General features: G+C 36.3%; 1 protein-coding gene across 10 annotated transcripts in view; it reads left to right on the top strand.

The window, feature by feature from the left end:
- The window catches only part of LOC311306526 (uncharacterized protein), a 92322-nt gene that overhangs the window by 38985 nt on the left and 26039 nt on the right, over nt 1-27298 (top strand). For all 10 annotated transcript variants that reach the window (XM_084434972.1, XM_084434971.1, XM_084434970.1 and 7 more), the window contains 15 exons: nt 334-529; nt 683-830; nt 1685-1859; nt 3984-4161; nt 4691-4817; nt 5642-5761; nt 7300-7441; nt 7881-7993; nt 9162-9315; nt 10089-10337; nt 11350-11541; nt 18847-19025; nt 20783-20969; nt 22686-22828; nt 26857-27041. In XM_084434972.1, coding sequence (XP_084291098.1) covers nt 334-529; nt 683-830; nt 1685-1859; nt 3984-4161; nt 4691-4817; nt 5642-5761; nt 7300-7441; nt 7881-7993; nt 9162-9315; nt 10089-10337; nt 11350-11541; nt 18847-19025; nt 20783-20969; nt 22686-22828; nt 26857-27041 — 2488 coding nt within the window. The remainder of the gene's footprint in view (nt 1-333; nt 530-682; nt 831-1684; nt 1860-3983; nt 4162-4690; nt 4818-5641; nt 5762-7299; nt 7442-7880; nt 7994-9161; nt 9316-10088; nt 10338-11349; nt 11542-18846; nt 19026-20782; nt 20970-22685; nt 22829-26856; nt 27042-27298) is intronic.

Genomic DNA, 27298 nt, shown 5'->3' with positions numbered 1-27298 from the left:
AAAATTAAATAAAAGAACAATAAAAAGGTGTTAAAATGTATATCAAAATATGCTTTAAAATGAAATTAAAGAACAAATTGTTTAAAATGGAATAAAAGAATGATAAAAAATGTGTAGAAAAATATGGTTTCAAATGAAATGAACAATAAAAAAGTGTTAAAATGTGTAGAAGAATATGGTTTAAAATTAAATAAAAGAACAATAAAAAGGTGACAAAATGTGTAGAAGAATATGGTTTAAAATTAAATAAAAGAACAATAAAAAGGTGACAAAATGTGTAGAAAACTGGCCCCTTTTAAAGCCCTTTTTTTCTTCTGAAATGACTTCATTCAGACAGTGAAGATGATGATGAAGATGATGAAGAGGAGCAGATGTACGAGCTGGTGTCTGAGGACAATGCAGAGGCAGACAGCAGCGTTGAAGAGGAGGAGGAGGAGGAGGACAGAGAAAACTCCACTACTGATGATAAACCAGAGGAAGAAGAGGAGGAAGAGCTCGATCCACACAGAGCCATCATAGAGGACATCAGGTGCGTTCAGCTCACGAAGCTCGAGTGCAGTCGCACGCTCGATCGCTGCTAATTACTGGTGGAGCGGATCACAAAATTCATGGTTCGGATCATTTACGGGTTTTTTAGCCACGGATCGGATCATTTTTAACGCTGTTTGTGCTGATGTTGCAGGAAAGCTGAGTTCGGCATCGGCGTGGAGCTGAACGAGGAGGGCCAGAACCTGATGAAGAAGCAGCAGGCGAGACTGGGCCGCAGTCTGGAGCGCCTCTCCACCGAGCTCTACAGCAAAGACACACACTTCGTCCTCGAGCTCATTCAGGTCCACACCAGCATCCTCTACTTAAATTTCAGCACATTTCGTTAACAGACGAAAACGAGACGAGAACTAAATAAAAACCAGTTTTGAATGACAAAAACTATGACGTAAATGTTCAGCAGGGACGATCTTGGGAAGAGATCCAGTCAGAACGTGTGAAACGTGTCAGTTGCGTGAGTCTCACGCTGAGTGTGCGAGAGTCGGCAGCCCTGGAGTCTTTAACGTAATATAGTGATCCATAATAAATAGGGCTGTAACAATATAGCGTGTCGTAATGTATCGCAATACAAAAATGCAACAATATGTATCGTATCGTTCACCCAAAATGAAAATGATCAAACTACTATATATAACGTTGAATATAATGTATAATAATGCAGTGGGGGAATATTTGTGGTATCTGGTATCTGATAATGCCAAATGTTACCAGTAAAAAGTGTCCTACATTATTTTAAATATATCTAGTCAGTGAAAGAGTAAAAACATATTCATGTGAAATAATTCTAATTCTTCAGAATCATGAATATTGTTATTCTGGTGTCTCTGTTGTCCTGTGCTTTGGGTTTCAGCACCAAGTCCAAACCTATTCATTTACACACACAATGTAATACCAAATTAGCATTTTATCAACAGTACGTTTTTTGTTAACCTGTCTTGAGTATGGCGATAATACGGTATGGTGAGTTTCAGTATCCTGATATGTATCGGATCGTGACATGAGGGGATCGTCACACCGCTAATAATAAACGGTTTTGAATCATACATTACCAGGTATAAGTTTGGAATAAGTTGTTTTTGCGAGCTGTCAGCCCTGATCCTCTGCGTGTTTGACCTCGGCTGTGTGTGTGTGTGTGCAGAACGCTGATGATAACAGTTATCCTGAGGGTAGAGAGACACCGGCTCTGATGTTCGTGGTGGAGAGAGACTGCATCACCATCATGAACAACGAGAGTGGCTTCGAGGAGAGGAACGTGCGAGCCGTCTGTGACGTCGGCAGGAGCACCAAAGGAAAACACAAATATGGCTACATCGGTACTATCTATCTATCTATCTATACATACATCTATCTATACATCTATCTATCTGTCTGTCTGTCTATCTATCGTTCTATCTATCTATCTATCTATCTATACATACATCTATCTATACATCTATCTATCTGTCTGTCTGTCTATCTATCGTTCTATCTATCTATCTATCTATCTATCTATCTATCTATCTATCTATCTATCTATCTATACATACATCTATCTGTCTGTCTATCTATCTATCTATCTATCTATCTATCTATCTATCTATCTATCTATCTATCTATCTATCGTTCTATCTATCTATCTATCTATCTATCTATCTATCTATCTATCTATACATCTATCTATCTATCTATACATCTATCTATCTATCTATCTATACATCTATCTATCTATCTATCTATCTATCTATCTATCTATCTATCTATCTATCTATCTATCTATCTATCTATACATCTATCTATCTATCGTTCTATCTATCTATCTATACATCTATCTATCTATCTATACATACATCTATCTGTCTGTCTATCTATCTATCTATCTATCTATCTATCTATCTATCTATCTATCTATCTATCTATCTATCTATCTATCTATCTATCTATCTATCGTTCTATCTATCTATTTATCTATCTATCTATCTATCTATACATACATCTATCTGTCTGTCTATCTATCTATCTATCTATCTATCTATCTATCTATCTATCTATCTATCTATCTATCTATCTATCTATCTATCTATCTATCTATCTATCTATACATACATCTATCTGTCTGTCTATCGTTCTATCTATCTATCTATCTATCTATCTATCTATACATACATCTATCTGTCTGTCTATCTATCTATCTATCTATCTATCTATCTATCTATCTATCTATCTATCTATCTATCTATCTATCGTTCTATCGTTCTATCTATCTATTTATCTATCTATCTATCTATCTATACATACATCTATCTGTCTGTCTATCTATCTATCTATCTATCTATCTATCTATCTATCTATCTATCTATCTATCTATCTATACATACATCTATCTATCTATCTATCGTTCTATCTATCTATCTATCTATCTATCTATCTATCTATCTATACATACATCTATCTGTCTGTCTATCTATCTATCTATCTATCTATCTATCTATCTATCTATCTATCTATCTATCTATCTATCTATCTATCTATCGTTCTATCTATCTATTTATCTATCTATCTATCTATCTATCTATCTATCTATCTATCTATCTATCTATCTATCTATCTATCTATCTATCTATCTATCTATCTATCTATCTATCTATCTATCTATCTATCTATCTATCTATTGTTATGTCTGTCTGTTAAAGGGTTAGTTCACCCTCATGTTGTTCCAAACACAAATTAAGATATTTCTGATGAGATCTGAGAGCTGTCTCACTCCTCCATAGGCCTCTGGATAATTTCATTCTGCCGGCTCAGAAAAGTTAGTAAAGACATTGTTAAAATAGTCCAAGTGACTCCAGTGGCTCAACCTTAAGTTTATCAAGCGACGAGAAAACCCCCCCAAAATAACGACTTTATTCAACTATTCATTTTCTTCTGTGTGTTTCTCTGAGTGAGTTCACCTTAAACGTGAGGTTGAGTGTTAAAAAGGTTAATTTGTGTTCCGAAGATGAACGAAAGTCTTACGGGGTTGAACAACATGAGGGAGAGTAATTACTGACAGAGCTTTCATTTTGGGGTGAACTATCCCTTTAATCTTTTATCTATTGTTTTGTCTGTCCGTACATCCATTCATCCATCCAGTGTAGCCCTAATTACTAGTGTAAACATTGATCTCTTCTGATGCGTCTCAGACAACGGTAACAAACCCTCACCTGTAAGCCATCCACTGTATTACTGAAGGGTTCTGAACGGTTTCAGTTTCACACAGCTTTAAAAGAAAATGTAATAAGTAATGCATGTGTTTGACTCAAAATAACATGAATTTTACCAGTGCAGTAACAGACGAGGATAATGAATGATGCATGTATTACCAAAATAAGAGTCCCTCCTTTAGAAAGCACATTCTCAGCTGGATCTTAACAAACCGCCTGTATTTACCCACAATCTTTCCTCTTTGTTTTGTCATACAGGACAAAAGGGCATTGGCTTTAAATCAGTTTTTAAAGTCACCGACTGTCCTGAGATCCACTCCAACGGTTTCCACATTAAATTCGACAAGACCAGCGGCCCCATGGGATACATCTTACCACACTGGGTCGAGCAGGAGAGGCCCGTGAGCCAAGCTGCCAAGGACATCGCAGAACAGAGGTCAAACATAATCATAAGACTCATAAGCAACACTGAGCTTTACCTTTACCTTTTTTTTGCCTGAGCTTTACTTTTTTTAGAATTTAAAAGATAATAAAGAAAGATATTATTTGATAAATGAGATCTCTGATTGTAGTCCTTTGAAAAAAAAAAAAACACAGTGTTTGAAAGGTCCTTAAAAATCCTGGAATTTGGTTTTACACTGAAAAACTGCTTTTCTTATGCGTTTCCAGTCCAAATATCAAAAAATTCTTACATCAAGATGCCTTTGCTAGATGAGTAAAATGACATATTATGTCCTGTTTTCCGGGGGAATTCATCAACATGAAGTGAGTTGATGCTTAAAAAAGATCATTTTGCCAATGAGGTAAGAAAAATAATCTTAATTCAAACAGAAACAAGATAATTTTTCTGAAGATTTAAGAAATGTTTGATATTTGGACTGGAAACAAGACAAAAAAAGCATGTGTGCCGTATCTGCCTGAACCCTGTTGTTATGAAACAGCTCTTTGGTGTCTTTTTATTATAGATGGACGACAAAGATCCACCTTCCCCTGCGGTCAGAAAACTACCAGACCAAAAACCTCTTCCATGATGTTCATCCCTCTCTCCTTCTCTTCCTCCATCGCCTTCGGTCCATCACTATCTTCAATGAGGTGAAGACCTGGTGACCCTATAAAACCTACTGGATCATGATTGATACAGTCTCTAAATGATCAGCACGATCAAATCTCCTGATTTGAAATGACCAGCATTAATGCTAATATAGATGTTTTGAATATTAACCCTGTATCGTTTTTTCCATTTCTAAGGCTCTAAATGATCAACACGATCAAATCTCCTCCAGTCCTTCTGTGTCTGATTGATAGTTTAGACTCTTTCATCATGTAAACATTTTTTTGTATAATTGAACGTCCTTCAGCTCGTGATTCACGCGTCTTTCAGCTGTCAAATCTGCACTGATCTTTATCAAGTAAACGCAAGAATAACTTTCATATTGTTAGTAATATTTCAGCTGGACTGAAGCAGGTTTACTTGATTATCGAGTATCAAATATGATGATCAGGCTTTTGAGGAAGGTTTATTTGTTCATCTCTCAATCATCATTGTGTTGCATTGCATTATATATTTTAAAACTATAAGCTTTGATTATAAAACTAAGCATTTAAATATCATCTTACTAAGACATATTATTGGCAGATATTTATATTTATATGCATTTTATGTAAGTATCTGCTATACCATTAGAAAGATCTCATTGATTTACATTACAAACGTCCATTTAAATCCATATCTGCACCAAAGTGCATATTTTTGCTCAGTTTGAGTCTTGGATTAAAACTGTAGCTGTTTTTAGTCTCAGACTATATGAGCCGTACAAGCCTGACGCAACAATAATTTTTTTTGTTTATATATTGACTATTATTTTATACGTCAGGCTTTACAGGTTTAAGTGCATTTACTTTTGTTTCTTCTTCAGGCCGAGAAGCGTTTGGTGTCGATGACACGCCGAGATCTGAGCCATAACATCCTGGAAGTGGCTCACACCGGCGGAGAAGAGCGTTGGCTGGTGGTCAAGAGAATGCTTTACCCGAAAAAGGCAAGTCTCACACACATTTACATGTTCACGGACAGTCAAACCAAACATTATTCACACACCAGATGTCATTTTTGATAGTGTTTCACTAGTGTGATCAGGACACTATAGCTCATTTCTGTAAGTGAGGAGAGCAGAATAAAGTAAACTGACATTTATACCCAAAGATTCTTCATACAGTGTAAAATTAATACAAATTTGGGACCAGAAATGATTCAGACACTTTGAGCTGATCATGTTTTGCTGAAGTGTGTTTTCTTTAATTGCTAATGCTCTTTTTACACACAGACTGAACAAAATGAAGCATTGCTTGGTGATTGGTTGAGCTAAACTGGTATTATCTAATTGTGTAGTTAAATTTAACAGCTGACAGATATTCAACATAATTCATGTGTGAGACAGTCTAACAGAAGGACGGACAAAACCAGTCAAATATCAACTGAGTTCTGCTCATATTTTATTACCATTTTCTAAACTATAGCGAATAAACTGTGATAATGTGAGAAATGTTGAAGGCGTCTGATTACATTTTGCTTTGACTGTGTATCTATAATGTGTTTAGAAACTAAGGGAAGACTGAGACTTGCTTCTGTATTGTTTTCCCGCGTCCTTGTCCCAGTTTTACCTTCTTCTAATTGGCCTCAGTTCTCGCAGTGTTTCCGGGGATCGGGACGTTACGCAAGCGCTTCCTCTGCTTTATTCCTCTGGGAAACGTTTTACACTCCCATCTCATTCAAACTTAATGCAAGGAATCTTATTAGCAAAGTGCAGTGAATGTTTTTCCTTCACATCCGTTTGTACACTTTGTTCTCAGAGAGAATTCTCGGCACTTTCTGTCCGTCTCCTGTGTGGATTTTCTCGTACTTGTAGTTGTAATACTGGCGACGCATTGATCGCGCGCAGAAATGTATTTTAGAGGCTAGTACACAACAAACTGCAACGTTTCAGATACGCTCAAGTTGGCTGATGTTTGTTTTAAAGAAATTGATTCTTTTATTCAAAACATTTATAATGTTGCAAAAGATTTCTATTTAAAAAAAACTTTCTACTATATTTTTGATCAAATCAAAATTCTGCTTGTTGAGCAGAAGAGACTTGTTAAAAAACATTAAATCTTATATATATATATATATTTTTTTTATTTATAAATAAAAAATCTCCCTGATTTATAAATGTAGATAATGCTCAATATTTTTTAAATAATAATAATAATAAAAACACTATTAAACGTAATCTAGTGAATCTTAAAATGAATCAATTTTTCAGGCAATTTTTTTATACATTTTTCAATCAATAATTCTTTCAATGAACATTTTAATGCTTTGATGCTTAAATGTAAAGATGCTCTTGTAAGAATTATTTTAAGTATTTGTTTTTACATTTTTACTATTTGTTTAATGTAAAAATACTGTGCATCCCTATATATTATATATAATTCACTAACCGCAGCTTTTCCTCAGTATTGCTGCATGTGTTTTACATCATGATGTCAGTAGGTTCACCGTTCACTGAACGCCTCCATCGTGTGTTTTCCTCCGCAGATTAAAGAGGACGTGGAGTCGACAGAATTGGCCCTTGCGTTTCAACTCAGCGAATCGTCTTCCTGTGAAGCCAAGCCTCAGAAACAGCCCGTCTTTGCCTTTCTTCCACTGCGCAGCTTTGGTTTCCGTTTCATCATTCAAGGTTAAACACATGTCATGTGACTTTATTGTTGTCATTTTACTGTTTTCTAGGGGTTTCTTAATTTTAGACTAGTTGACCAGCACTTATTATATGTAATGCAATATAATGCATGGATCACAGGAATAAATTACACTTTACTACATATTCACATAGAAAACAGCCTTTTTACATTCTAATAATATTTCACAATATTACTGTTTTTTTTTGTATTTGTATTTTTATTTTTAATTAAATAAATGCAGCCTTGGTGAGCAGAAGAGACGATTTTAAAAACATAAAAAATCTTACAGATCCCAAACTTTTGAACAGCAGTATGTATATATATATATATTTATGTGCTTTAATTATTTGCATGCATGCACACTAAAGACAGATGGACATGGAAGAAGCAGAATAGGTGCTCTTTAAAAACACTGTGTCATCGTGTGCTGTATTGCAGGTGATTTCGACATCCCTTCCTCCAGAGAAGACGTGGACCGGGACAGTTCCTGGAACCAGTGGCTTCGCTCCGAGATCCCACAACTGTTTGTTCACGCCATGGATGTCTTCAGTGTAAGAGAGGAGTGGGACTGGATACATTTATTCCTATATATTTGCCTTTTAACGCCAGCTTCAGATGGAGCTTAAAGGGATAGAAAATGAGCCCATGATAGGTGTATATGACATTCTTCTTTCAGACGAGTACAATCAGTTATATTAAAGGAAAGGGGTGGTTGATTATTATTTGACTTTTCTAACTTTAGTTAGTGTGTAATGTTGCTGTTTGAGCATAAACAACATCTGCAAAGTTACGACGCTCAAAGTTCAAAGCAAAGGGAGATATTTGCTTTTAAAGAAATGGCTTTTTAAGGACTACAGCAAACGGCTGGTAGAGACTACACCACATTCCTCCCGGGTTAGTGACATCACCAACCCTAGAATTTACATAAGCCCCGCCCCCGGAACACGATTTATAGATTATCAAGACAGAATATGCTAATCAGTGACTAGAAGATAACTACACATCAGCTACATAAATTCACCAACTCTCCATTCAGAAATGTCCTGTTGCTTCTACATGTTGTCACTTCTTCTCGAGTCTCTCCATCATTGTCTGACTCCGGTTTGAACATAAAAGGCTAAAAGTTGTTGAAATTGTTAGTGCATATGTGTGTGAGGTAAAAGCACATGAGCTGTTGAAGCTCCGCCCCCTGTGCCGGGAGCAGCAGCTCATTTACATTTAAAGGGACAGACACAAAACGGTGTGTTTTTGCTCACCCTCAAAAAGTGACAATTTTAACATGCGATATACAAATATCTGTGGGGTATTTTGAGCTAAAACTTCACACACACACTCTGAGGACATCAGAGACTTATTTTACATCTTGTGAAAAGGGCATTATACCACCCCTTTAAAGGAAGAGGTGGAGCACCTTAATGATGGATAGAAGCACTTTTATGGACTTCAAAACAGAAACGGCCATTATAAAGCTTGGAAGAGCCAGGACATCTTTTAATATAACTCTTCGTCTGAAAGAAGAATGTCATATACACCTAGGATGACTTCAGGGCGAGTAAATCATGGGCTAATTTTCATTTTTGGGTGAACTCTCCCTTTGAGGCTCATAAATCTGCTTTTAGCATGTTGCTAGAAAAGAAAAACTTGCTTTCTTTATGTTTCTTTGGTCATCTGAAGGAACATCTGTAGTGCTAACGAGTGCATGCGATGTGAATCCCACAGCAACACCCAGAGTTCAGTGGGCTCGGAGGACTCTGTTACTTTCTGCAGTTTATTCCTCAACCAAGTGAGATCCTGGACTTCTTCAACCCCGTGGCCAATCAGATCATCCAGTTGCTGAAGGGCAAACCGTGCCTCCCTGCGAAAGAGGACAGCGGTGAGGACCAGGGTCAAAGTTTACTCTTCCATGAAGGGCCATAATGTAGATTTTCCTCAGCTGGACATTTATATATATATATAGATACACACTGCCGTTCAAAAGTTTGGGATTGTGAGATTTTTAATGTTTTTAAAAGAAGTCTCTGCTCACCATGGCTGCATTTATTTGATTAAAAATACAACAAAAAAACAGTAATATTGTGAAATATTATTACAATTTAAAATAACTGATGCCTTCAGTGTCACATGATCCTTCAGAAATCACTCTAATATGATGATTTGATGCTCAAGAAACATTTAGGATTATTATCAGTGTTGAAAACAATTGTGGACATTTTTTTCAGGATTCTTTGATGAATTAAAAGTTCAAAACAACAGCATTTATCTATTTATCTTTCTTAATAAAATTGATTAAAATAATGATTAATATTTGGTAAAATGATTCTTTATCATTTAAATCTTACCAATCCCAAACTTTTGAACGGCAGTGTGTGTGTATATATATATAAACTGAGCAAGAAACGTTATTTTTCCATTTAGAGCCAATATTTGCCCCCTGGAATTGGTTTCCTGGGGCATATTTAAAAAAAATGACCTTGATTACAATAAAACCTATTTAGTATTTTAGTATTTTGAGCTAAAACTTCACACACACACACTCTGAGACATCACTTATTTTACATCTTGTGAAAAGGGGATTACATGACTGCTAAGTAAGTGCTGATGCTGATATTTACGCACGTTGAAGAGTAAAGATGTCTCTTTGTTCAGATGGCGGAGTGGAGTTCAAGCAGCCGTCCCAGCTGGCCGTGTGTTCGGACCGGCTGATCCAGGAGGTGATTGGAGGAGAGGATCTGTGCCGAAGCCTGAGCCTGTCGTACCTCCACCCGGCGCTGCAGGCTCGCCTCTCGAGCTCCCTGCTCACGGCGCTGGGCGTGCACCGGCTCCGGCCCGCCGAGATCATCACCGTCACCTGCTCCATGGCCAGGGAACTCCTGCAGCACGGCCATCTTAGCTCAGGTGTGACGAGTGGTGCAAAACTGAACGAGAAACAAGTTATAATGTAGAGGCAGTGTTTTTCAATTCAGTGAAATCTAGAATTTTAATTGATTTTCGATATTTTAAAGCCATGAATTGATCTTGTTTCTTTTGATTTGGTGCAATAAGGGGGCATTGTGTGAGATTATTGATGACAGCCTGTATTTTGCATCCCTCTTAAAGCTGCAGTGTGTGATATTTAGGAGGATCTGTTGACAGAAATGCAATATCATATCCGTAACTATGTTTTCAGTGGTACATAATGAACCGTTTCTCTTCTACACACACCGCGGGTTTCTACGGTGGCCCTAAACGGACAAACGCGTTTCGTCACTATGTTGTTCTTCGTGCAGAGAAGCGAGCTAATGTTCGCAATAACATATTGTTTTACTGAATAATTAAGTAAACATGATTTCTTAATTTATCTTTGTAAAGAAACCTCATTGTTTAGCCGGCTACTCTCTGCTGTCTCAGACAACGACATCACTTCCTGTCGGCCACCGTAACTTCTGTTGGGTGCAGTTCACAACCTCACCACTAGATGCCGCTAAAACTTACACACTGCACCTTTAACTAATGAACCTTATTGTAAAGTGTTACCGTTGCACTGCTAATCTGCTATGATTGTGGAATTTTGTCCCAAATGATAAGTGGTAACACTTCACAGTAAGGTTTCATTTGTTAATATTAGTTATACATTAACTAACATGAACTAACCGTGAGCAATACATTTGTTCATGTTAGTTCACAGTGCAGTAACTAATGTCAACAAATACAACCTTTGATTTTAATAATGTATTAGTAAATGTTGAAATTAACATTAACAAAGATTTTAAAATGCTGTAGAAGTGCAGTTCATCATTAGTTCATGTTAACTAAGGAAACCTTGTTGTAAAGTGTCACCTGATAAGTTGTGTTCCCAGATTTACGGGATTCATAATGCAGTATTTCTGGCAGTTTTTGATCTCACCGTTGTCTTCTCTGGTCTGCTCAGAGCTCGAGCTGAAGAAGTTGGCCCGGCTGCTGGTGTGTAACTTCCGTGCGCTGGAGCCGGAGTATGAAGTGGACGCGCTTCTGCAGTCGCTGAGAGAGGTTCCCATGATCCCTCTGGCCAACGGCAGTGTGGTTTCCCTGAGTTCAGAGGGAGTTTTCTTCCCTCTCAGCGATGTGACGCAAGCTGGCACAGGTACTGTTTTTAAAATACATAATTTCAACAACATATTACCGTTCAAAAGATTAGATTTAAAAAAAGAAGACGAAAAAAAGAAAAGCAAGGACACGTTAAATGAATCTAAAGCGACTGTTAAGACATTTATAAATTTACAAAAGATGCTGTTCTTTTGAATTTTCTGTTCATCAAAAAATCCTGAAAAATTCAACACTGATAATAATCATAAATGTGTCTTGAGCATCAAATCCTCATATTAGAGTGATTTGTGAAGGATCATGTGACACTGAAGACTGGAGTAATGATGCTGGAAATTCAGCTTTGATCACAGGAATAAATTACACTTTACTATATATTCACATAGAGAACAGATGATTTGCATTATAATAATATTTCACAATATTAATGTTTATTCTATTTTTGATTACATAAATGCAGTCTTGGTGAGCATAAAAGACTTTAAAAAAAACTTTTGAACGGTAATATATAACAAAATATGTATATAGTATATTTTTATTTGAACTACACTTTATTATATATATATATATAATAAAAAAGAATTTGAATGTATTTATGTAAATTTATTTATAAATGTATTAGATATATTTTATATTCTATTCTTAATATTTTATGCATTTTTTCTCTTTAAAGTGTGTATTTCACAATTTACTGAGGTACATATTTTCTAAACTGATCAATAAAACAGTGGCACTGGTGTCAGTATCAGCAGATATCGTTATCCGTATCAGACCTGAAAAGAAAAGCAGTTTAATCCAAATCACCTCAAGAGACGCGATTGCTCTATATGATGAACATATTTAATTTAGCCTTTTATTCACACTGATTAATGCACATACATAGAGCTCATCAAATATGGTGACACGGAAGATCAAATGTGCGAGAACCAGTGAGGTTTGCTGAGCTTCCGTTGATTCATCTTTCATTTCTAAAGTCTTGTAGTCCATCAGCAGTTGTTTTCATGCCTCTCTAGACCTGTCTGCAAAATGAATGATCTTCCTCATCTCCTGCTTATTTCATGAATCAGTAAAGTGAGTCACAGGAGAGAAAGACGCACTACTTGCGTCATTGCAGTAAAAAAAAAAAAACCTGTATTTTTGTGAATGAAACCCAAACTACAGATGCGTTTCTCTGCCTCTAATCTCACAACTCCTTCATAACTCCCTGACACGCTTCTCTTTGATAAATGACCCATTTGTCTCGTCAGATTAGTCAGATACGTCCTCACGCGGAGCTGCTGAAAATATGAGTTCCAGCTGAATGGAAACGAGCCATGCTTACGCTGTGTGTCAGGCAGAGTCGGGCGCAGCTGCTAAAAGCAGGGAAGAGATTAATTAAACATCAGTATTTGGGCCCGAAGGCTCAGCGGGACAGGAACAGGAAGTGCGTCATCAGCCGCTCTTATGCTTCCTGTACAGCAGGGGTTTTCAAAGTGTGGGGCGGTATGGGGCGCCATTTGTAAAGCGGCTCATGCTGAAAATAACAGCAACATTTTGTCACATTTAGCTTCAAACAACGTCAAAAATGTATACCAGTTTTTTAAACAGTCACTTTTTAGCACATTTACAACAATATTTGTCAACTTAGAGATATTTTAAATAGTTAAATCTAAATATTAAATGTTACACCTAAATGTTAAATGTTAAATCTAAATGCTAACATTTAGATTTAGATTTAACATTAAGATTTAACATTTAACATTTAGGTGTAACATTTAATATTTAGATTTAACATTTAGATTTAGATTTAGATTTAATATTTAGATTTAGATTTAACATTTAGTTTTAGATTTAGATTTAGATTTAGATTTAACATTTAGATTTAGATTTAGCATTTAGATTTAACATTTAACATTTAGGTGTAACATTTAATATTTAGATTTAACATTTAATATTTAGATTTAACTATTTAAAATATCTCTAAGTTGACAAATATTGTTGTAAATGTGCTAAAAAAGTGACCGTCAAAAATTCATACCAGTTTTTTAAACATTTTTTGAAGCTAAATGTGACAAAATGTTGCTGTTATTTTCAGCGTGAGCCGCTTTACAGACGGCGCCCCATAGGGCGGAGAGTGGTACAAATTATAGCCTAATAATTAGTTTAAATTAATACATTTAAAAAGTTAAGTTGTTACTATTTTGAAAATACACTGCAGGTCTTGATGCCCAATTCTGTTTTTTTGCTTATATCCGATTTTTCTTTGTCCGTCCGTTTACACGTTCTTTTAACTGTGACCCATTTCCGATTCATGTGTTTACACTTTCCATCCTATCTGAAACATCACGCATGCTTAAAGGGTTCAGTTCTCTTGCACAGATGGACGAATGTAAAATATGCTTGATGCTAGCTCTGCGATATATGCGAAGTTTGCCAAACGTCACCATGATTATGAGGCGGAGGAGGACGAAAAGTGCCATCATTGCACATATGCTTCAGTTATTGTGTGTGAGAGAGATCTCAGGACTGGTGGGAGCATATTGTGTTTAAATATTGGCTTTAACGAGGAGCAGTGGGACCGAAATTTTAGGATGAGCAAGCCAGCCTTTGATATGTTGTCAACGTGTGTCCACATTCCTCTCCTGTGTCGTCGGGTCGTCCGTCCCTTTGCAGATGCACGATTCACACGTTTAATGGGGTTTCTCTCGTCATTAAACCGCGGAGACGTCGCCTAATGCCTCAGAAAACCCGATCTGCCTGTTTAAATGACAGTCGCATTGGCAAATATCTGATTTATATCTGATTTATTTCTACATATGATTGAGACCTGTAACCGATCTCGAAATATCCGAATGCACGTGGATAAAAAATATATTTTTTCCTGTTTACACTGTCATAGCAAAAAATTGGAATTGGGTCACATTACCCTTCAAATTGCAAATACGCCCAATGGAAACACGTCGATTTCGCAAAAAAGTTTTTCCGCTCGCATGAGGGTTTTTTCAGGCAATTCGAAAAAGGAATATTTCGCAAAACTGCAATGGAAACAGTTTTTGCGCATTTACAGTCACCTGACTTAGAAGGCGCGGTGTGTTTGGACAGAAACCCCGGACAGAACACCCAGAAACTCCTCATATGTGCCGCTCATAACCCCTTCCCAGTCACCCCCAATTTTGGCAAGTGCTGCATACATGAAATGCCCAAAATAAAAAGGTTACTGCTCATAAGTAATTCTGAATAGAAACATAACACACATACATTTAGAAAGCCAACACTTGAGAGTTTATAGTTCAAGACTCAAAATTAACCAGACTGTTATTAATATTGAGATATATAAGCTCAAACATATTTTGAACTAAAATAATCTGGGATCACCAGTGATCCCTGACTGGTAAGGGGATAAGGGTCTTTCCATGCCATTAATGCTTGGATAACACGCCTACGTTTCCTTCCATTAATAATAATAATGTCTAGTGCGGTGGCTGTGATATATATAAACCTACCAACGTCCGTTGCCATGATTTTTGGAATGACTGATCGCGAGAGGAAAAAATGGCGTTTTAGTCGCATAACATCGGTTAATGGAAACGCTGTCATTTCGCAATAGTTTTTTATCGAAATTTAGAAAAAATCGGGAAAAAAAAGAAAAAAAAATTGCTTTTTTTTTTGGGAGGGGGCGCCATTGGGTAAATTGTGTCAAAAGGGAGGCCCACTTGTCTTAGACTTTGAAACCCCTTGCTGTACAGGGTTTGAAATTAACTTTTTCACTCATCGGCTGTAGATTTGAAAATCATGCTTTCCCCCATTAGTGTTGAATCACGGAGGCTACACCAGTTACTTTGCCAAGAGATCTCTATTATGTTATACATGTATCAGACAGAGAGAAGCAGGCACAGCAGAATAAGGCTATAGGTGAGGAGGTCTTCATTCCAGATTTCTCTGTTCCCATTTCTCTATCCCCTCACCCCATCATGCCTCTATGTTCCTCTTTGGGGTGGTACAGTAAGGATTGAGCTTATATACACCACTGAGGGATTTACAACTTCCTTGTTAGGTAGAAAAACATGTGGCTTATGTTTAAAAATGGAACGTATACCTCATGCTTACACATGGCACAATCCACTTTCTATATTAAGCAACTTCCCTTCAGTGTGAACATTTGTGGTACATTGCATCAGTTGAAACATTCCTTTCCTTGTAAAGAACATGCCAGCTGAACACATTTGATGTATCATCATCATTGAACATCAGTGAACGTTATATTGCACACATACCTCTAAGCAAAATATAGCTCTCCCAGCTTTATTATAAAAAAAATAGCGTGTATGTGAAATTATTTAAATTATCATAAAAATTAATAAAGAAAAAATAATACAAAAATTTTTAATTAAACAGTACATTTTTATTTATCAAATTTAAAAAATATATATATATTTAACATTTTATTTTCACAATGTACATTTTTAGTCTTCACCGGACAATTTGGCTACTAAATTTAAGTTACTGTCCATTCAGAACTTCTACTAGCCAAAAAATAAATAAATAAAAGAATTAGTCAAGTCAAGTCACATTTATTTATATAGCGCTTTTTACAATACAGATTGTTTCAAAGCAACTTTACAGAGATAACAGGAAAATAATGCAACATTATTTAAACATCGTACACATTTTTAAATATTGCTGATTACTTACAAAGCACTAAATGCACTTTAATTTAATATTCAACAAAATAAACCAGATTAACTACGTCCCAGCTTTTATATATATATATATATCAGGGCTTGACATTAAGCCTTTTCATGTGCTTGTCCTTAGAACAAGTAAATCTTTACACACTGTCTCCGAAACTTTCGTCCGTCATAAAAAAATTCGGATCCGGAAAACGCATAAAATCTGCATATTGTCACTTGTAAACAATAAATTGTCCTAGTAAAAAAGTAAAAAATAAAATAAATTTGTATTGTAATTATAATTTATTCTGAAGCAATATTCTCATCAGTGTTCAATCAGCTTTGATATATTTAAATCTGCATATTGTCATATCTGCACCTTTAACCCTCATCCCTCCATCCCTCCATCCTTCCATCCCTCCATCCCTCCATCCTTCCCTCGCGGGTCAAAATGACCCGAAGCCCTAAAATTATACTTTTTTGCTCATTAGTATGGTTGAATAAGATCATTGAAGGTCAGCAGCAAAGACATTGGTTAATAAAGTGAGATTAAATACATAAAGTATATTTGTGTAATTTAATATAGTTAATTATAAAAGTTTTGCGTAAAATTCTGAGATTGAATTTCACTGTTTATATTCATTCTGAGGAATACTGAATGTTTTCGTACAAGTGAGAGGAGCAGACATGGGGACTTGTGACTTGGTGACTTGGACTCGAGTCGACTCGAGTCGCTATTTTTATGACTTGTGACTTGACTTGACAAAAAATAAAATACTTGAGACTTGACTCGGACTTGGAAGTTAAAGACTCGGGACTTGACTTGACTTGAGACACGATGACTTGAATGACTTGAGTGTTAATCACATAATTTTTTTCAGTTTGAATATAAAATATATAAATTATTTAAAAAAATAAAGTTGATTACCCAGCTGGAGTGCAGGCTGAGATAGCGTTGTCATGACTGGATCACTACACTATCATCAGTCGCGCCCTCTCGTACCTTGCACACCACGCCCACTTAGATCAGATATCACATCAACATGTCAGCCGGAGGGGTACTGAGGGTCGTCGCTTTCGGCTTCGAGAATTATTCACAAGATGGCAAAAGACGAACAGCGCTTTCCAAGACATGCACCATTAACATCGCGGCCAACTCTCACGCATTCACCGTGAGACACACGCGACACTGACTTTTCACACGCTCTCATTCATTTTCTCACGCACAGAAAAATCGTGACACAAGAGCAGGTTACGATATAAAAAAATCTCAGCTCTCAGATTCTGTCATTTTTATTACGAAATTCAAACAATAAATACCGTTTTGGCGCTTGTAAATGTGACGCAGATCCCTAGCGCGGCACGTGAACCGATCATCTCTAGCTAGTAAATAAACACGAATGAACAATGTTGAAAGATACAGTACAGCTGAACTTACCGAAATGTATATTCCTCATACATAATATCGACCAATCAATCAAACAAATGGGTCAATAAACCAGCTGGAGAACAATTATGTCACATAACATTTACCTCAGGAAAGCCATTTGATGACCATATAGGCTATAGCACGTTAGTTGGCTAGAAAAAGTATTTTGCTAAATATGTGTACTATATTACATATTTATTATATTTTTACTTATTAAATAAAGTTGTTATTTTAATAAAAAACGCATTATATCTCTCTGTATGTTTAAAGCATTAGGTGAGTTGTTTTTTTCTTGAGAAAAATTAGTGCCTATCTTGTGTAGCCTACCTAATATTTATCCAAATGAGTCAATATTAAGTCAGATCACAATAATTGAATTGAATTGAAATAATAAAAAAGCGTAGCTTACCAGAAATTGTACCATGTAAACACTGTAACATGATGTCACTAAACCGAATACAATTCAGTTTAGTTACTAAAATGTTTTGACAATCACAATACACTTATATTGTAAACACAGTTTACGTACAACATTAAACTTTGTTACATTTTAAACACTGTTGGCAGAAGTGAAAAATAAATAATTTTATGAAGTTACAATTTTGCTTGATTCCATGATGTATTTTACTGAACATGAGTATTTACAATGCAAATCCAAATTATTGTAATTTATTGACAGTAACTGATATCTTGTCTTTTCACTTTAAGATCAGATTCTGCAGGTAAAATTACAATAATAAGGTGACTTGACTTGGACTTGACTTGACCTACTACAGGACTTGACTTGACTTGACTTGACATAGCCTGTGACTTGACTTGACTTGCCCAAAAAAAAAAATACTTGGGACTTACTTGAGACTTGAAGGTTAATACTTGAGACTTACTTGAGACTTGAAGGTTAATACTTGAGACTTACTTGAGACTTGCATATGTATGACTTGGTCCCATCTCTGGAGAGGAGTAAACGCATGTTCACATTTAGTCTAAAATAACCATCATGTTTACACACACACACACACACACACACACACACACACACACACACACACACACACACACACCACCTCCTCACAACATGAGGACAGGACAGCTGTCAGTCAACAAATTTAAACTAGCGTTACTTATTTGAACTGAGATATTTTGTTGTAAATTGAAAAAGTAATGCATTACTTTACTAGTTACTTGAAAAAGTAATCTGATTACATAACTCAAGTTTACTTGTAATGAGTTCCACACAACAATGCTCACACCCTGTTCCTCGCTGCAGATCTGAAGGCTCTGTATCAGGACCTGAACATCGTGGAGCCGCGGCTGCTGGCGTGTCTGGATGAACTGGGGAACTCGCAGGTCCGGGAGTTCCTCCGAAGACTCGGCGTTCACGAGCTGGAGCCTCAGCAGGTCCTGCAGAAGCACATCTACCCGGTGCTGAAGAGCAAAGCCTGGCAGGTCAGAGGAACACACACGCTTTATCCTAATGCCGAGTTCACACTGCACCATTTTCAAAGTAGTCGGGTCACTGTTCTTGTTAGTTCTAATTAGTTTAATCTTCCTCCACCTGTGCCTGTTTAGTTCCCTCATTCACCTTGTGTATTTATACTCCCCAATCCCTTGTCGGATCTCATAAATGTTGTGTTTGTGTTTGTCCTGCTTTAACTCATCAAGTAAAGTTTGTGTTTACCCTGCTCTTCGTCTCGTGCCACCACAGCGTTACAGCATGACTTTACAAAAGAAAGAATCGCTGACAACTTCTGTCTGGTCCGCAAACTACGCTTCACAACCAACGACGCTTCACTTCTAGCCAATAATGATCTTTTTATGGTGTGATACACTTTATGAAAATTCAAATTAATATTAAATTTTACATTTAATTAAATTAAAATGTAATTGAATTGAAATTGAATTTAAAATTCATGCTATTTTGTCTAAATACATTAAAAATAAAACACTTAAAACTGAAATCAGTCATTTTAAAAGCCACAAGTGAACTTATGCATCAAAACATTGCTTTGTACAGTATGATTTAAAAAAATTATAATTTTTTTCTTAAGATTACATTTAACCATCTGGTGCTATTCCGGTCACTTTTGATCGAAATATAAAGGGGTTAATTGAAAAATAATTTAAAAAAAATTATGGATTTATTAAATATTATTAGTTATTAATAGCAATTAATTGTATTGGAAAAATTGTGGAAACAAATGGATCATAATTATTGCATAAATATTACTTAGTACCATAAAATTCCCTCAAAATACAAAATATCATTGAACAAAAATATATTATACTGGGAGAAAGAAAATCCCTTTGAGGTGTTGGACCACTTTTGACTGGGAAGAGTGTGAGTGTGACCCCTAAATGAGGAGCGCCACTGGGTTTGTATGTTAATAAATTATTAGTGTTTTTAAATAATAACTTTAAGTGAGCATTAGATGATGGCAAATACTGATTATTAACAACAACAACAGAAAGTATTGGCCAATAATTAATATAATACTGATTTATCATGCATCCGTATAGATGATGATCTTTTCTTATGACACAGCTTGCGATCCACTAGCTAGTCACGACATATTGTCGCAAATTGGTCGTTCAACCACGTTGGTTAAACATGTCACACATGTGTTGGAGTAATAACTACTGTTAATGAATCTGTTTGAGGTCTAATTAATGCGAGATGTTTTGCTGTAAATGATGGACATGCATCTGAGGAATATTTCTCATTTTTCTCAGTTATTTTGCTTTATTCCCAGATTCACTCATAGGCTCGTTCTTACGCACTAGAGCTCGTTCACACATGCGCACTCTTCAACAACAACACTTTAAATCTCTTGACAAACTAAAAGACGTAAATGACATTTGTATGTGTTCTAAATTAAAGACAGATTGCACTGAATGTCAGCTTGATTATTTTGCTCAAGATCAGGATTTATTGAGTCCACATGTCATGAAAACTAGATACTCTTCTTCTAACCACATGAGATCTGTCGCTCCAAACACACAACTCTGCGATGCTGTTTGCGAATAGTTTCGGGAAACACCGACTCGTTGAACTGCTGATAACGACAGAACTTGCGACCATAGTTGGCTAACGATGCTTTTAGGAAACAGACCCCCAGGTTGTTTGAAACTGGATCAAGTGTGTGAAAATGCTTTCATCTCTTTTCATCTCTTATGACTGTGCCTCATATTCCCTTTTCTTCTAGAAAAAACCCACGGATGTTGTCGTCAGCTACCTGGTGTTCATCAAAATGCACTCTCAGGATCAGGGCTACAGGAGCATCGGCGCATCCATACCTGTGCTGACCAGCGAGGGCTTTCTCTTCCCTTCACAGAGCAAAATACAGTTCTCCAGCCAGTACGGCAACATCGACCTTCCCAGCATGCTCCCTGGTAAACAACTGCACCTTGGTGTGGGATTTACTTGGAAATCACAAATAACTGTAATAATTTACTGTAAAATTCACAAATAATTGCAAAGAAATGGCAAGTAACACATTTAATTAAACATGAAATTTTGAAGTAGAAAGAATGAAATGGTGTTTTCTTGTAACACGCACTCCAATGATCTCTTATAAACTTCAATGTTTTGTTTGCATTTTCGAAAAATAATTTTGAAAATCAAAAGTGTAGCCTCTCGGTGAATTAAGATTCAAAGGTGATGCTTTACATTGAGGTTTGATTAGTTAACTTATGAAAGCTTTTGTCCACAACGGAATAAATAAAACTAAAAGATCCTAATTGTGACTTTTTATCTTACAATTCTGACTTTATTTATCTCAAATCCAAGTTTATTTTACAATTCTGACTTTATTTATCTCAATTCCAAGTTATTCCAAGTTTATCTTGCAATTCTGACTTTTTTCTTGCAATTGCGAGTTTATTTTAATTTAACTTTTTTTTTTTCTTGCAATTTTGACTTTATTCCTCGTAATTCCAAGTTTGTACCTTGCAATTCTGAATTTATAACTTGCAATTGTGATCGTATCTCACAGTTCGGACTTTTTTTTCCGCAATTGTGAGTTTATCTTGCAATTCTGATTTCCGATTACAAGTTTATAACTTGCCATTCTGATTTCGAGATATAAACTCGCAATTGTGTAGTTAATATGGATGCTTGTTTCCTCCACAGAATAAAAAATAACAAAGGTAACTGCGACTTTTTTATCTCGCAATTCTGACTTTTTTCTTGCAATTTCAAGCTTATATCTCGCAAATTATGACCTTTTCTCGCAATTCTTCGCAATTATGAGTTTATTACTTGCCATTCTGGTTTTGAGATATAAACTCGAAATTGTGAGAAAAAAAGTCCGAATTATGAGATTAAAAAGTCGCAATTACCTTTTTTATTTTTTTAATCTAGTGGAAACAAGCTTCCATATAATCTACAGTAGTTAACATGAACTAACAATACAAAATACTTCTAAAGCATCTTAGTTTATGTTAATTTCAGCATTTAGTAATACATTATTCAAATCAAATAATTAATATTATACTATTAGATACTGTAACAAATCATTGCTCATTATTAGTTAATGTAACGTTTACTAATGGAACCTTATTGTAAAGTGTTACCGTTTCAAAACCTACAGAAATATTCAGTTTGATCAAATTACTTCAGTTTTGGAATAAGCTTCACAGTTTATGACTGTCCCAATTACACTTTTCTTACTTAGTATTTTTGTCTTGTTTCCAGTCCAAATATCATTTCATAATATTTCTTAAATCAAGATGCATCTACTAAAGTAGTACAATTACATTTTTCTGGGGAAATAAATAAAAATTAAGTGAGTTTTTGCTTAAAACAAGCAAAATTATCTGCCAATGGAGTAAGAAAAATAATCTTGTTTCTGTTTGAAATCTGATTTGAACTGATTAATATCTTATGTCATTTTACTCATCTAGTAAATGCATCTCGATGTAAGCACTGGAAACAAGACAAAAATACTAAGTAAGAACAGCATTTCTTGCAGTGTAATTGATTCACGCTAGAATTGAAGCACCGAACTAAAAGTGTTCTGTAGGGACTTACAAAACATGAACACGGAGCGTTATGCAGTGGATCCATCCAGTCCTTTCAGACCCAACCAGTTCTTTTCCTTTTCCCAGGTGTGGACTGGGTTCTGCTGGACGCCTGCTATCTGAAGGCCGATAGAGACGTGAGCGGATGGAGAGAGATCTTCAGTTCTCTGGGAGTGCGAGACCTTCTGATCTTCAGGAAGGAGAAGCGCACATTCACGACCTCTGAACTGGTGAGAGCGAGTGACGTGAGTCTCGGCACACGGATCAGAACGTGTGTGTGTGTGTGTGTGTGTGTGTGACACTGCAAAAAATGCTGTTCTTTGAAAAAAAAAAATGTTTGCTGTATTTTTGTCTTGTTTCCAGTCCAAATATCTAGAAATTCTTAAATCAAGATGCATTTACTAGATGATTAAAATGACATAAGATGTTGTGTCCTATTTAAGGGGGAATTAATCAAAATTAAGTGAGTTGATGCTTAAAAAAACAAAATTATCTGCCAATGGGGTGAGAAAAATAATCTTAATTTTTTAGATTTAGATTTTTAGAAATTGGCAGATAATTTTGCTTGTTTTAAGCAAAAACTCACTTAATTATTTATTTATTTCCCCAGAAAACAAGAATATCTTATGTTATATTACTCATCTGGTAAATGCATCTTGATTTAAGAATTTCTAGATATTTGGACTGGAAACAAGACAGAAATACTAAGTAAGAACAGCATTGTTTGCAGTGAGCGTGTCGACGGGAGGCAAACTAATGAAGCATGTCAGCGCTTGCTTTTGGTTTGTGCGCAACCTCGATTTCAGCCAATCACGGCGCTCCTCACTGCCAGCCGTTTAATGGAGTGGAAGTGTGAAATTGGCACTAATTGGATGTGATAAAAGGGGGAAGTCAAAGCTGAACTCCTCAACTTCCAGTGCCATTTGTGGCCTCCTGTCTTTAATAACGTGTTGCACACATGCTGTTCTGTGATTGTGGGTTGTTGTTTTTATCCTAAATGAAATGAGAACGGCTGAAAATATCAGACATGGATGATTATGAAACACAGCTAAAATATGGCATTAACTGTGCCTGACCTCATCATATAAACGAGCATTCAGTGATGTTCATCCAGTAACACTAATGATGGATTTAGCATGTAATTCATTCAAATAAATAACTTTTCGACCAGTTCATTAAAACAGCCGACTCGTTACTTTATAGAGCACATTCAGAACAACTCATGGATGACCAAAGTGCCGTGCAAGGCATAAATACGTAGAAAACATCATAAATTCCCAATATAACAATATTTAGAGCAGCATATAGTCATGATGAGTTAAAAGCCGATGAGAATACATGTATTGTTGAGCATTAACCTGTAACGAAAATGAAATTGAAACATGTCTTATTTATGTATTTCGTTCACTGCAAAAAATGCTTTTCTTACTTAGTATATTTGTCTTGTTTCCAGTCCAGATAGCTAAACATTCTTAAATCAAGAAGTATTTACTAGATAAGTAAAATGACATAAGAAATGATATCTTGTTTTACAAAAAAAATAAAAATTAAGCGAGTTTCAAGCTAAATTATTTGCCTGTGTGGTAAGAAAAATAATCTTAATTCAAATGGGAAAACAAGATTATTTTTCTTACCCTGTTGGCAGATAATTCTGCTTGTTTTAAACTATTAACTAACACATTTTTTTTTAAATCAGAAAACAAGCTTGTTTCCGCCACAGAATAAAACATTTTAAAAGATAATTGCAACTTTTTCTCTCAGGATTTCGAGTTTACATCTAGCAAATCTGACTTTATAACTCGCAATTGCGACTTTATATAGATAAACTCGGAATTGCGAGAAATAAATGTAGAATTGCGAGTAGAGATGCACCGATTACAATTTTCTAGGCCGATTCCCATTTCCGATTTGTCATTGAGTTTGACCTGCCGATGCCGACTGAATTCTTTCTAACCTCTTTACAGCACACACAAATATGTATTTTCTATCTTTTCTTTAATAGAACATTTTGCAGATAATGTTACTAACTAATATAGAAGTATATACATTACTCCTGGTGTGGGAAATCCACAGTGCAGTGTTATGGAAGAACCATTTCCTTCTTTTCACATTCAATATCAATTTCTTCTCTCATCTGCCACATGTCCAGCCAGGCTAAACAAGCGCTCACTGTCAACGCTTGTACATGGGCACAGAGAGGTGAGCTCGGGCAAGTGGAGCAAGTGCAGGGAAGCGATTGGGAAACTGAATAATAAAAACAAGTTTAAATGGGTACATTTTCTATAAATATTTTTGAGTCTTCATTTTCTTTTCTGACATCGCCTACTCCAGTTCTTGTTAAAACACACTAGACACGAATATGAAATCATATTTATTTTGTCCATCAAAAGTGTGCTTTCACTTTAATTGTGCGTGAGCAGCGCAGCAAAAATAGTCTCTGCGCCGACACCCGCCCGCTCCTGCTTGACGCTCACGCGCTGCTCCTGCTCCTGCTCTCGGTGCGAATGCACTCATTGATTAACATGCACGCCAAAGAAATACGCGGCGCTCACGCTTGCGGTGTGAAACGGCTGTAATTCACGAGGTTTCCTACATGTGCGATCCGTGTGCACGTGTGATGCTGATGTTGCGCAATGTTAATCATGCGGCGCTCAAGTGCATTTGACCGGCATAAAACCGTCATATGTCAGACTGACCGGCCGGTCGCCAGCAGTGTTGTTTTTGGCAGCCCTTTTAGTTTTAGTCTTAGTCTTTTGGACGAAAATGCTTTTTAGTTTTAGTCACATTTTAGTCACTTATAAACTTGATAGTTTTAGTCAAGTTTTAGTCGACGAAAACGCAAAAAGGTTTTAGTCAAGTTTTAGTCAATTTTAGTAAAAAAAAAAAAAAGTAGTCTTTAACAAATTAATTTAGGTTAAAAAGTATTGTAAATGGGCTTAGGTTTGACAGGTTACTGTAGCAAGTGTTTCAATTCATAAAACAACAAGTTAACCTTAAAACCTTTGCATAATAAACTAGACTTTCTCATTGATGGACATGCAGTGCTGCAGTGATGCATTGGGCACAAACCTTTTATCCCCATATTTCAAGTTATATTTTTTCCATGAATTGATGCTCTTCTAAAATTTCAGCACATTGGCTATTTTCACCAGTAATCACAGTAATAAAGGAATGGTTTACAGTTTAAACAGCAAAAAACTTTGAGCTACTACAACATTACACACAGATAAAGTGGTAACAGTGGAATCACTGTTTTACTCCAAAAAAGCCAGGAATAAAAACATTCTTACTTTGGCAATTGTGGCTTTATTATATAATTAAGTTAAATAATAACTGATGTTATAATTTATGTTATGATCTAAGTTATATAATAATTATATATTACTTTGTACCAATTAGCCTACTAAACTAATGCTTAGACACACTTGGTCTCTCTCGCGCACTTTCGGTCTCTCTCGCGCACTGTCGCTCGCTCGCGCAGTTCGTTTCGCTTTTGTCCAGTCCGGCGCCTCAACATATCGAAGATGTGTGGCGAGTGACTAGCCGCAGCCGCAGGTGTGTTGTTGTTGTGGAATCTGGTGCGCGGCATGGCGGCAGCCGGGTGGTGGGCGTACCCAAAACAAGGATAGGAAGCGGCAGCATTGCTGATACTTTTTTAAGCTCAAAACTGACAGATTTCACGCAAAATAGGCAGAAATGACATGCATTGTGAACGTCAGACTTATAATCATTTTCGTTCCGTCTCGTCTCGTCAACGAAAACTCGAAAACGTCTCGTCATGTTTTAGTCACCTTAGAGACATTTTTAGCTAGTCATCGTCGCGTTATCACCATATAAAAAGGTGCGTCAACGAAATAATTTCGTTATCGTCATCGTTGACGAAAACAACATTGGTCGCCAGTCATGGACGATCACATGAAAATCGGCCAATTCCGGTCACCAGCCGATCAATCGGTGCATCTCTAATTGCGAGATAAAAAGTCAAAAATTACCATTTTTATTTTTCATTCTGTGTTGCGGAAACAAGCTTCCATACATTTCTTATGTCATTTTACTTATCTAGTAAATACTTCTTGATTTAAGAATTTTCAGAAACTTGGACTGGAAACAAGACAAAAATACTAAGTATAAGCAAAGCATTTTTTGCAGTGTAGTTCATTGATATTACAATCTGAACTATCTTCATAAGAGTACAGTAGTGTTTCCCAGTGATCCAGTGCACTCTGCATGATGCTGAATAAGCTGATGTCTCCTCCAGGCGTCGAGCCCGTGGGCAGTGGAGAGCGAGCTGTGGCCGAAGCCTTCGGATGGGCTTTACGTCATCGAGGACCATCACTGCGCTGAGTTTCACACGCTGGCCACCGTCGAGCATCTGCAGGCGAACACTAAACTACAGCAGAGACGAGCTCTCATCAGCCTGATGGACAAGCACTGGGACGCTGGGTAAAGAGACACTGCAGAAGATTTACATTTACATTTAGATTAACATTAGATTTGCATTTATGCATTTGACAGACGTTTTTATCCAAAGCGGCTTACATTGCATTTCAAGCATCAGTTCTAGCTTTCCCTGGGAATCGAACCCATGACCTTGGCGTTGCAAGCCTATATAATATAAATCAGGATATGCATTGAGGTCACTTTCCCGCGGGAACACACTCCCTCAGTCGCACCGAGTGGCAGAAGAGCTGCTGAGCGAC

Source organism: Rutilus rutilus (assembly GCF_951802725.1).
Source record: "Rutilus rutilus genome assembly, chromosome: 16".
In the NCBI taxonomy this organism is placed as follows: Eukaryota; Metazoa; Chordata; class Actinopteri; order Cypriniformes; family Leuciscidae; genus Rutilus; species Rutilus rutilus.
The sequence above is the reverse complement of the archived record's forward strand: the minus strand, read 5'-3'. Positions and strand labels throughout refer to the sequence as shown.